At 43.5% G+C, this 12449-nt stretch overlaps 1 protein-coding gene across 1 annotated transcript in view; it reads right to left on the reverse strand.

Annotated features, from left to right (window-relative positions):
• Myo10 (myosin X) overlaps positions 1–12449 on the reverse strand; it is a 212592-nt gene that overhangs the window by 65172 nt on the left and 134971 nt on the right. Inside the window, exons 12-19 of the mRNA XM_052743059.1 lie at positions 11324–11470; positions 11040–11140; positions 10865–10931; positions 10249–10341; positions 9363–9431; positions 8194–8276; positions 6391–6499; positions 4153–4233 (exon numbers count right to left, since the gene is read on the reverse strand). Coding sequence (XP_052599019.1) covers positions 4153–4233; positions 6391–6499; positions 8194–8276; positions 9363–9431; positions 10249–10341; positions 10865–10931; positions 11040–11140; positions 11324–11470 — 750 coding nt within the window. The remainder of the gene's footprint in view (positions 1–4152; positions 4234–6390; positions 6500–8193; positions 8277–9362; positions 9432–10248; positions 10342–10864; positions 10932–11039; positions 11141–11323; positions 11471–12449) is intronic.

A 12449-nucleotide genomic window follows, 5' to 3' on the forward strand; every position in this document is an offset into this window, starting at 1 on the left:
TCTTGTCCCTTCCGGTGTGGTTACAACATTATGCAGCAGGGCTGGAGCCTAGCATGCGTGAGGCCTTGGGTTTAATCCCCAGCACTAGGAAAGCAAAACAAAAATCGCTACAGATCACCCGAGAAATACAGTCACTGTATCCAAAAGCCTGGGGCCTGAGGGGCAGGGTATGGACCTGGTAGAGGAATGATCTCCATTTCATGCACTTTGTAAAGGAATGGTAAAAAAGTGGAGGGCAAGCGTTGTGCCTGCGTGGAATATCAGGCATCCTTGCTAATTTTTATTCTACCTGTGACAGAAAAACTCTGCACTTCACACTTAAGGAATCTTAGATTCGATAAAGCAAGATACTAGATAATGTTTGGACTGAACAGTGATGTATAATTCCACAAAGAGTAATTCAAATATTAAGCTCCAACGTTTAACCTTTCTGCTTTACTCTTTGCTGTGGGCAGATCTGCCACCCATACGTCTTTGCCCAGCCATGGAAGACAGGGTTCCAGAATGTCCACATATACCACGCAGAGATCTCAATATTTGAGTAGGAAGCACCAACCCACAGATGGAGAAGGGTTTGTGAAAGAGCCCTGGTATGACTGGAAAGCTGGGGGTATCAAATATGAGAAGGGGTCACTTGATAGAGACAGTTGAGGTGAACCGACAATGCTAATACGGCAAGGCTCATCCATATTACAGATGCCGCCATTTCTATCTTGACTTCTGTGAGGAAACAAAGTTTTGAAAATAGTATTATATTATTAAAACTTGGACAGAAATGTTCTGGAATCTATAGTGCTTTCCTCCTCAAATCTAGGCCCTCATCATCCCAAACCCATGATAGAGAGATGAGGCATGATAGTCAGGCCTGGTACAAGAAGCAGGCCTGGCTGATGCTGTGAGCAATGCCCCCAGCTTCACCTGGGCTTCCTGGAACTGCAGACTCGTTCTCACAGCGGGATGGCCTCCCAGATACTCATCAGTCTGTCCCCTTCTTTAATTCTCTTCAGAATATCCTCAGGCTTTTCTGAGGAATGTTAATGAGAGCCCTTTCTGATGAGATCTCACATGCTAAAGTACTGGGCAGGGAGAGATCACAGGCCGGGATGCCCTTGGGGAGAGATTCAGAGGAGGCCCAGCAGGTTTGCCTTCAATCCAGAAGTCTCCCTGGTGGCAGGGCAGTTTTTGGCCAGCAGTTGCTATACCCTACTGTATCCCAACAGAAGGAAGCTGAAAAGGCGTATCATCATCTAAATACAACCCAGGGGGTACACCGGTGAACTATGAATGTCTAAACTCAGGGGAGGGCTACACCCTCCTAGGCAGTCCCAAGCCCAGGGCAGACTGCAGACAATTTAGGAGTAGGTTTTCTTAGCCCCCCCCCCCCCGCCCCCCCCCAACATACACACACTGGGCCGGGGGTGCAGGGAAGGATGGAGAGAGAACCAACAACAACAACAACAACACACACACACACACACACACACACACACACACACACACACACACACACACACACACACACCAGGGAGGGGTTGGGGGCAGCCAACAGCATCACAACAACATGCAAGTAACAATGCCACAGAGGATCCCGGATTCTTCACACTTGAATGACTACCCTGGGGTCTAAACAATTGGTGGGGGGAGGGAAGGCTGTTGGCCCCCAGACACACGCTGTGTGGCCTCACACACCTGGTCACTGGGTGACTCCTATAGCAACTCCCTTTCAGCAGCTCCCTTTCGGTTCTCATCCAGCTCTCTAGCTGACAGGCTTCTTAGAATTGTGGTTCTCTTTGCTGGCCACAGAACCGGTATTAAAACTCTAGAATCTGTCCAAATCACCCATCATCTCCATCCTGAGGATATGTAAACACATCCTCAGATATTTGAATACACCTCCAGTCTCCCATAATGAACTGACCTCATCCCTCCCTTCAGATCCTCTAGAGAGGGGAGGCAAGAATCCCTGTGAAAACTTCTGGATTTATCTTTGGACTAAAAACTTTTGTGAGAAAGTCCAAGTTGGTGTTCTATGTGTCATAGTACACAAGGGGCAGGAACAGAACAATATCCTGATGGAACTGAATGAATGCTAATCACGGCATTGCTTGGTCTCTCCATATTCTAATTAGCATTCTTTTCACTCATAAACCACACCTACGTTTTAGGTCAGAGACAAGCTGGCTCTTGTGTCAGGGCCTTCATAGTCTAGAGCCTGTAAAATGGCACCAAGATATTTTTCACAAGTCATCCCATGGCATGTGACTAATTAGTGTCTGCAGTAAGTCAGGAGGACACAAGGCCAAGAGCCAAGGTAAACACAGAGTTGAGTTGGATCACTTTGTAAAGTACAAAATTCAAAGTAATTGGGTACAATCAAATCTCAGCATGTACAAAAAGCAAGAAAAAAAGAAGTAATTTCTCCAATTCTGGCTACAGATAGGCTTTAAGCTTTTATAGTATAGACTGAAGGAAAAATGAACTTTGTGCCATCCAACAACAGAAATCATCAAGGATGGAATTTTTCCAGAATGACATTTCTGTCTTTAAAAAGTCAACACTAGGGCACGTTCCCATTTCAGCAAATCTGAGATGCTAACACTGATAGAGCTGCCCAGGCATGTCTCATGGAAGGAAATGGTTCGATTAAACTGCGGCGCACCAGAAATCTAATGGGCACCCATGTTCCCAGGACTCCGATTGAGAAAAAAATGACGGGCTCAGAGAACGAGATGTGACATTATTAGCCTACTGCACAGAAGGGAAACACTGGCAGATTAGGTCACTCCTGCCAGAACACACAAGAGCACATCTGTGAGTGTGGAATCAACACAATGTTAAGCCAGAGCCCAATGTCAAACAATCAAGGAGAATACTGTTAGCAGCAGCTGCAGAGCTGGGAGAGTAAGACCCAAGTTCTAAGGGGACAAAGGCCAGGTCAGATTTCTCATCTTCATCTTTTCTATTCTTCCACATGACAGAGTTCTAGAAATTACTACGGGGGTGGGGGGCAAGTCTCTCTCTAAAGAAGGGTTCCTAAGAGGCTTGCTCACCAAATGACAATTACCTCGTTAACATTTTGTATGGGCTCGGGGTGTATGTCAGTTGATACAGTATTTGTCTAGCATGCAGGAAACCCTGGGTTCAATTCCTAGGACCGCATAAAACTGGGTATGATGCACACACCGATAATCCCAGTCTTCAGGAGGAAGAGGCATTAGAAGTTCAAGGCCAGTCTCAGCTACACAGTGAGTTCAAGGACAGAATGGAGTACATGAGACTCTATCTCAAAAAACAAAACAAATCAGACCCCCAAAACCCCCACACAATTGTGGCGAGTTTTCCATTTACCTTTGAATTCAATAATTGCCCACACCTAATATCATATTTCTCTTGGTGAAGCAGCTTCTCTTTTCAAAACTGCTTCTAATTAAGTCATGATATTTTCAAAATCTACCCTTAAGTCATCTTGTTATTAAAGTACTGAAGATAGGTCTGGAGAGATAGTTCAGGGGTTAAGAACAATTGTCCTTCTTTCAGAGGACCCATGATCCATTCCAAGCATACACATGGTGGCTCACAACCATCCATCACTCCAGTTCCAGGGGATCAGATGCCCTCTTCTGACCTCTGAGGGCACTGGGCACTCATGTGGTGCACAGACATAAATGTAGGCAAAAGACCCATACACATAAAATAAAATTAGAAAATCAACAAGATAAAGTACTTAAAATACACTGTCACTTAGTTTATAACCTTCTCAGAGTATTTAACAACAAAACTAAAAAAGAAAACTTAAAAAAAAACCCAAAAAACCAAAATAACAGCTACAACAGAAAAGCATACTAAATGTTTTTTCTTATCTGCATTTTGGAGCTGGGTCCAAACATTTTAAACGAAATAATAAAGAAAACGTGTAGGCTTTACAACATCTCCTTTCAAAGTAGTATTTCCTAAATCCTGATGGCATCACTCAAAAGCTGACTCACAGGCTCCGAGGACGAAGGATTTCTCACTTCCCATCAGGTTACAAGAACATCATATCCATTTCTAACCATCTATGATGAAAGGACTTTGGAGAAACCAAATCTAAGGGTAGCCACTTTGGGAGGCTGTCCTTGAGGAGAGCCCAGGCTGGTCCTTCAGAAGCCTTACCTTCTGAGTGTTGGGCTTGAGGCATCGAACAAAGAAGGGATTAGAGGAGCTTAGAGTTGCCATTAAGGAATGCAGGGAGTCCTGTCAGGAGGAAGAGGACAGGGTTTTGTCAGAATAAAATAAAAAATAACAAATCAGAGAAATGAGAGCTTTCCATTTTAAACTATCTCACCATAACACAAAACAAGGCAAAAGATCTCACTTAAATATTTAGTCTAGAGCGTGACACAGGTAGCTCCAACTCAAGTCCTTGCTTCATTCCCCTGTGGGGCCTAGTGGATAGCTACTTTCCCAGACCTCAGTTCCACATCTTTAAAGTGGAAATAATGACATGTACTCCAGGGTGACGTGAGAGTGGGCACAACAATGGATGCAATGTGGTTGTTCCAGTAACTGGCCCAGAATAAGTATTTAACAGACGGGAGCTGGCATTACCACATCTTCTCTGTGTAAAGCCTGCACTTCATGCGACAGTCCCAGTACTGTACACGGAAGCATGCTGAAGTGCACCTCCCTCCCCTCAGTCTCCAGCAGCACAACCCTCTGCATCCTGGTGCGCACCCTCACAGGGCGGATTTCATCAGTGTCTGCTGACTGACAGGATGCCATTGCCCCTTCAGTCAAGATTTTCACTAAAGGACAAATAGATAATTGTTTTTTTTTTTTTTTTTGGTTTTTTCGAGACAGGGTTTCTCTGTGTAGCTTTGCGCCTTTCCTGGATCTCGCTCTGTAGACCAGGCTGGCCTCGAACTCACAGAGATCCGCCTGTCTCTGCCTCCCGAGTGCTGGGATTAAAGGCGTGCGCCACCACCGCCCGGCTGACAAATAGATAATTAAAGGAGGAGGAGGAGGTGGTCTCCATAGGCTGTGCTTTTTTTTTTTTTTTTTTTTTTTTTCTCCATATGACTGAAAATGCTTGCACATCCAAAATGCTGATGTTCTTGATTTCCCTTGAATTTGGGTAACTGGTATCACTGTTATTTAGATATAGAATGGTTATTATTCCCAGGTATGATACTGTATGATATATATGGGAAAAAATACTAGATGTGGGAAGAAACACACTCTATTTTCCCATGAGATGTTAAATACCATAATGATGATTCAGGAAGACAAAATAAGCCTTCTAAAGGAGATATGCTATTTCTTTTCTTTTTCTCTTCCTCTTTTTTTTTTTTTGAGACAAGGTTTCTCTATGTAGCCCTGGCTGTCCTGGAACTTACTCTGTAGACCAGGCTGGCCTTTAACTCACAGAGATCTGCCTGCCTCTGTCTCCCAAGTGCTAGGGATTAAAATGTATGCCACCACCGCCTGGCAAGATGTGCTAGTTAACAGTTTAGAATTAAATGGCTTTCCCTTATTTAATTAAAGATGTTCCCATGCATTATGCATATGTGTTAAAATACATATATTAGTACATTTATGTGTATTTTATACACACACACACACATATATAAACCTTTTTAAATATTTCAGTGTTCTGTATACACATTTCAAATTCTCTTGTACATAGATCTGTATATGCATCTCTTTGACAGATATATTAAATGTTCCAGGTTCTTGTGATAAACCATCAGGACAATAACCTACTAGATATGTTGTAAGTATTAATGTCCAAATGTTTTTGAACATTTGCATGCCTACACAGTCCTTCTCACTATGTCTCAAAATAAAAAGATTTGAAGGAATGAAATATTTCTACTTTAATGACATTGGTAATTATAAGATGGTAATGCTACTAGAGAGAAAGAATACTACAAATCATTTTGCTAATTTATAAAATCTAAAGGAAAGTCGAAATATTCATATTATATACCTTTTTGTTCTTTTTTTTTTTTTGACAGGGTTTCTCTGTGTAGCTCTGGCTGTCCTGGATCTTGCTCTATAGGCCAGGCTGGCCTTGAACTCACAGAGATCCACCTGCCTCTGCTTCCTGAGTGCTGGGATTAATGGTGGGGGCTACCACCGTCCAGCTTCTTCTTCTTCTTTTTTAAGTATTGGAAATGGAACCAAGGTCCTCAAGCATGATTTTAAAAAAAAAGCAAGTACTCAACTACTGAGCTATATCCTCAACCCCCAAGATACATACCTGTGAAACTCTGCCTGCCTCAAATATGTGATATAACAGAAACAAGGTCCAGTCTCCTGGTACACCTCGCGTATACCCTACTCCTGCCTCCGTTCTTTGGATCCCAAGAACAACGGATTCATGTAAGTAAGCCAGTGATGCAGACTGACCTTGAACTGTGAGCTGACTGTGGGCCGCCGGTGTTTGCTTCCACATTTCAGGGTGTCCTGGTTGTTGCGGCTTGAGACATGTTCAAAGAGGTCATAGATGAAGTCAAACCTGTGTGAAGGAAGAGCAGGGTTGTGAGGTGTGCACACACAATCGTCAGGTGCCTGGTCAGTGTAATTACAGTGCATTTCCACAATGATAATTAGCATAGTACACTGAGACACTGCCCTGTGACAGCACACAAAAGATTCAGCCAACCAGTGCCTGGCGGCTTGAGGCCGCCCTAGGAGCACCACACTCGGCAGAGGAGAGAGGAAACTGAAAAGCAGTGACCTGGGGTGGGGTCTCGCCGAGGAGGAATAGGCTTGTCTGGAGACTCACCTAAACTCCTCTGGAGGCTTCACTTTTGCTCTGCACAATGTGACAGAGCTGCCTCTCGGGATGTACAGGCGACAGCTTCCAGGACCTCCCATCGAAAGCAATGCCCCAAATGATCAAGTCCCCTTTTTATGACAGGGCAGTGTATTCATGGAACCTACACACATCCTCCCATACACCAAACCTTGTCTAGATTATTTACAGGAACAACACAACAGGCATTCTCCATAAACAGGTAACGTGTCATTGTTTAGGGAATAATGGCAAGAAAAAAACTCTGTTCATGTCCTGGCACTCCTTTTAAAACTAGGATAGAGATAGCTGGTGACCCTGGTCTGTGGCTATCTAGTCTATGAGCTCTTCACCACAACAAAGCTTGTCCACTTCAAACCAACGGGGACAGCTTGTATTTAAATGTATCCTTTTAAAGCTAACAGCCAAGACCGCTTTGACAGGTAACATGCTGTGGCCTTTTCCCAGCATCCTGTATTTTCCGCAGGTCTGAAAACTCATCTACAAATAGAAACAGCTGATAATAGTTTAAGCAGTGCATTTTCACATGCGAGAACAGAAACTTAAAGATCAAACGCTTCAGATTCGGAGAGCAGCCTGGCTCCCTTCACCCCAATTCATGGCTGGCTAAGCGACAGGATGACCACCTGGTATTTACACTGAGAAATAGCATAGCTTTTTAACAATTGTCTACTTCCTTCCTTAGGTATTAAAAGTTTATTTCTGTATATATCCATGCTAGATCCCTCCCCTCCCAAAGGTTTGGAAAGTCAACAAGAAAGGGCTTTGTCTCAAATCTTTCTCTTTTACCAAGTCGCTGGACAATAGGGAACTTCCTGGCTTAATAGATACAAATAGCTAAGCTAACCATTCAATTTTGTATATGTTTTCCTTAACTCTCCGTGGCGTACATTTACAATTCCTGAATGAATAAATGAATGTGTAATACGTTTATAATTCTGGTTGCATTAACACTTGCTTAATTTTCTTGACATCTCACAACAATGAGAAACAGGATCCTATAAAACGGGACTTGAAATTAAAACAGCTCAGTGATTGTAGTGGGGAAATCAGGCTGGACTGGTCAAGATCAGGTTTCTGAGTCAAACATACTTGAGAGCTAAGCTCAGCCTCTGGCTCTAGCTGAGATACCACCCTCAGCAAGGACTTAACTGCTGCCAGCCTCAGTTGCCTTGCCTGTAACACAATTGATGGGAGTGTCCAACTCATGGGTTTGCTGTGGTTTCTGCCTCATTGAGTGGTAGTCCTTGCTACTATATTACAGCCCTTACGTCATTGATGAAGTGTTGTCTGGAGAAGAAGCTAAGTCACTGCTTCCACAATAGCAGTCTGCTCTGCATTCGCACAAATGGTAATCTGCTTGCTAATGACTTCCTGGAGGAGACCCCACCTACCTGCTTTCCCTCAGCAGGTTGAGAAGGTCATCCCTAAAGGTGTCCCTGTTCTTTTCCAGGATGCCTCGGACATCATATTGCACCTTGTTTAAAAACAAAATAAGAGAAAGTGTTATACTCTCAATAAATTAGTTTCAAGTTATGCTCAACTACTCTTAACTCTTTGGGTACAAGATCTCAGTATGGGGCAAAGACTAGACTCAAACTCAGGATCCTCCCGAGTTCTAGGATTACAGGCAGATGCCACCACACCGAGTTGGCAAATTCTGTAAAAGCTAGACTTATGAAAAGCAATCATTTTAACAAAGTTGTGCCTGGCTTCTCAAACAGCTACTTCTCATGAGCACCAAGTGAGCAAATATCAATAAATACCCTGTTTTATTTATTTGTCTGTTTCTGTAGGGCGAATGCAGCCCAGGCTGACCACACACTTTCCTTTCTGGGCAAAAATGACCTTGAATTTCTGATTGTGGATAAAACTCCCAGAAACCACAACAATGTACCTGGCTTGACCATTCTACACAGGTTAAGTGGAACTTAATGACTGTGGACAGTTTGGAATGTTGTAGGTAGAGGGCCTAATTACAAATTACCTTGGGCTATCTTGGCCTCTTGAATAGCCATTATCCTCCTCTGTGTGTGACTTAATGTCCTTGTGACCATCATATGAAACCTTTTGGGATGCATTAATTCAACAGGCCACTAACTCCCACCAATAGGAAAGCTAAGTATGTCCTCTGAGCACCCAAGGCCTGTAGCAGAGGCCCTCTGCTTTCTTTGCTGTACCTACTACCTACCTGGTGTCCCCATCAATGTATTTGAAGTGAGTCTTGATTTATGATTTTCTCTGTTCTGTTACTATAAAATTTCATGAAAATGTTACCACCTTGATGTTTGGGGTAACCTACACCTGTCTTCCCAGGTATGGTCATTCATATTAGTCTTCAGAATAAGACTTCCTCTTGCCCCTTTGCGGTGAGAATTGTATTTTGGCATGGCTATGACCTTTAACTTCTGATCTTCCTGCTTCCACCGCCCTTCAGGTGTGCATCACCACGTCTGGTTTGTGTGGTACTGGGCATCAAACTCAGGGTTTTTCATATTCCTAGTAAGTGCAGCGGCAACTGAGCCACATCCCAACCCTCAATAATGTCTTAAGAAGAAATTACCTCTCCAGCATAGTGTTTCACTCCAAAATTGTTGACCGCAACTCGGGGCTTCACATAAAAGTGGTTATTCTAATGTTAAAAAAAAAACACAAAAGCCTTATTTTACTCATTGATTTTCTTTGACTTCTTGAGAAATCCACATTTAACGCAAGGCATCAGTTGTGCCAAAGCTAGCCACAGACCATCAGAGTTTTGGCATATGGCAAGGGATGGACTCCTAACCATGGCTCTCAACTGTGTCGCGACAATAGGCTAAACATCTCAGTTGTCCACTTAGGAAATAAACTTGGGCATACTCTTTCCAGCTCCCCAAAGCTAACTTTTTTCAATATAGGTCTAGGAAGTAAGGGAGGAGAAAAGCTTCAATTTCAGGGACACTGCTGTGGGATGTTCTGTATGGCAAAAGTGTTGCTGATTAGTCAATAAATAAAACACTGATTGGCCATTGGCTAGGCAGGAAGTGTAGGCGGGACAAGGAGGAGAATAAAGCTGGGAAGTGGAAGGCTGAGTCAGGGAGACACTGCCAGCCGCCATGATGACAAACAGCATGTGAAGATGCCGGTAAGCCACGAGCCATGTGGCAAGGTATAGATTTATAGAAATGGATTAATTTAAGCTGTAAGAACAGTTAGCAAGAAGCCTGCCACGGCCATACAGTTTGTAACCAATATAAGTCTCTGTGTTTACTTGGTTGGGTCTGAGCTGCTGTGGGACTGACGGGTGACAGAGATTTGTCCTGACTGTGGGCCAGGCAGAAAAACTCTACCTACAGGACACTGAACATTAAATGTGGGAGGCTTAGCAGAGCTAGCAGCACTGGGCCCCTCACTCAGCATCTAAATGCTCAGCTCTGCAGCTCAGACAGAAAAGGCTGGTTTTGACATACAGCGTGTTGATTGTGTAACTTCTCCAACAAGGTGCTGTCTGTGGCTTGAGGAAAATGGCTCTCTTCATTGATCAAGGCAAGGAGGCCAAGTTTCTACAAGAGGAGAGACAAAGGTTGAATGAATTAAGTGTGGCATGTCTGTCTTTCAAGCCACTTCAGAGTTCCGACCCAGTCAGAGCTTAAAAAAGAAACATTACTGTATTCTCTGGGGCTGAAAAATTCAGAATGAAACACACAAAGAAAACCAGTGAAATGCTAGGCGTGTTTTCAAAAATGGGACACACTGAAACGTTATGGATAAACTTGTACACCTGCCAGGTCTACCAGTGATGCGGACAAGGATTTGCAGGTCCTTCACATCTAAGTGAGGCCAGTTCACACACACTGTTGATTCTAAAATATCGAGTTCAGTGAGACAATAGCCTGGAAGCAGCCAAGTATTTAAATCCAACCTCACGGTGCATTCACATTCATGTTTCCAAATGGCCCATTGTGTTCTAAACATTCACATCTTTGATGTGCATGTTTGCACAAGTTATTTTGTTCCCATAAATATGAATCAGCCCAGCTGGACACCCTGGGGACTGCAACCATTCATTCTTCAACTACCCATTACCTTCTCAATCAAGTCTAGGCATTCTCCATTGTCTATCCAGTCAATATCTTCCCACACCAACCCTTCTCTGGGGGAAGAAGAAAAAGGGGCCATGTGAAATCAAGATACACCTTCATACTAACTTATTTGCTGATTAAAAAAAAAAAGATTTTGAAGTGGAATCCTGTGTGCTTACCTGCTATATTCCAGTTGTTCTAAAGAAAAAATATGTTTGTTGAAGTATTCCTGAAGCTTCTCGTTTGCATAGTTGATATTGAACTGTTCAAAGTGGTTAACCTGAGGGTGGAGATACAGTGAGTAAGTTCTTCAGGGCTCTGGAGGGTACCCAGAAAAGTGAACAAGGGGCAAGAGAGAAGAAAGGTCTACAGAGAAAACCATCCATGGCTGCTTTAAGAAAAGCGTTTCAGAGTAGCTTCCAAACAGAAGGCGCCCGTCCCGTCCCGGTCTCTGCAGGCGTACCTCGAAGTTTTCAAATCCAAAGATGTCAAGGATGCCAATCGATTTGAAGTCTTCTTTGCCCTTGATCCGGCCATTGATCTTCTTGATTACCCACTCGAAGCAGCGTGCATAAAGTGCCATGGCCAAGGAGTCTCTGCTATCCACTGCCTGGAGGAGGAAAGACCATGGCAGGAGGCATAACCAACCTGTCCCATCCCACTGAGGGACACAGTGCTCTGCGGGAGGACTTGGTCCTCACAGCCAAGTGAACCAGTGTCACCCTGGGAAACAGGCAGCTAAAGAAAGGCAGACCCATTCACTAAGAACTCCTATAAACACCTGCCTTCCAAACACAACTTCACATGTCCATTCATAAACACCTGCCTTCCAAATTCAACTTCACATGTCCACTTATACAACGGGGTCCTAATCTGTATACATGGATATTAATAAATGTTATATCAGGTTTAAAATATTAAGACCTAATATTAAAATTATTATGTGGTGACATATTGTGTACCCTAATAAAATTTGCCTGAAGATCAGAGAACAGAGCAAGCCACTAGATTAAACATAGATGCCAGGCAGTGGTGGCACACACACATCTTTAATCCTAGCACTCGGGAGACACAGACCTGTCTGGATCTCTGTGAGTTCAAAGCCACCCTGGACTACATAAGATTGACTCAGTCTAGAAGAGAAACAGAGCCAGGCAGTGGTGGCATACACCTTTAATCCCAGTACTTGGGAATCACACAGGCCTTTTTTTTTTTTTTTTAAAGATTTATTTATTTATTATGTATAGTGTTTTGTATGCATGTATGCCTGCAGGCCAGAAGAGGGCACCAGATCTCATTGTAGATGGTTGTGAGCCACCATGTGGTAGCTGGGAATTGAACTCATGACCACTGGAAGAGCAGCCAGTGCTCTTAAACTCTGAGCACTCTCTCCAGCCCCTAGCATATAGGCCTTTAATGGCTGGATAGAGAAAGGTATATAAGGTGTGAGGAGACAGGAAACAGAGGGCTTTTCAGGCTGAGGAGTCCTAGAGGTAAGACGTGGCAGTGGCTTATTCCTTTATTTCTCTGATGTTTTAGCATTTACCCCAATATCTGGCTCCAGGTTTTTTATTACAAGACCATATTAG

Source organism: Peromyscus californicus, unplaced genomic scaffold (assembly GCF_007827085.1).
Source record: "Peromyscus californicus insignis strain IS unplaced genomic scaffold, ASM782708v3 Scaffold_18__1_contigs__length_77618521, whole genome shotgun sequence".
Taxonomy (NCBI): domain Eukaryota; kingdom Metazoa; phylum Chordata; class Mammalia; order Rodentia; family Cricetidae; genus Peromyscus; species Peromyscus californicus.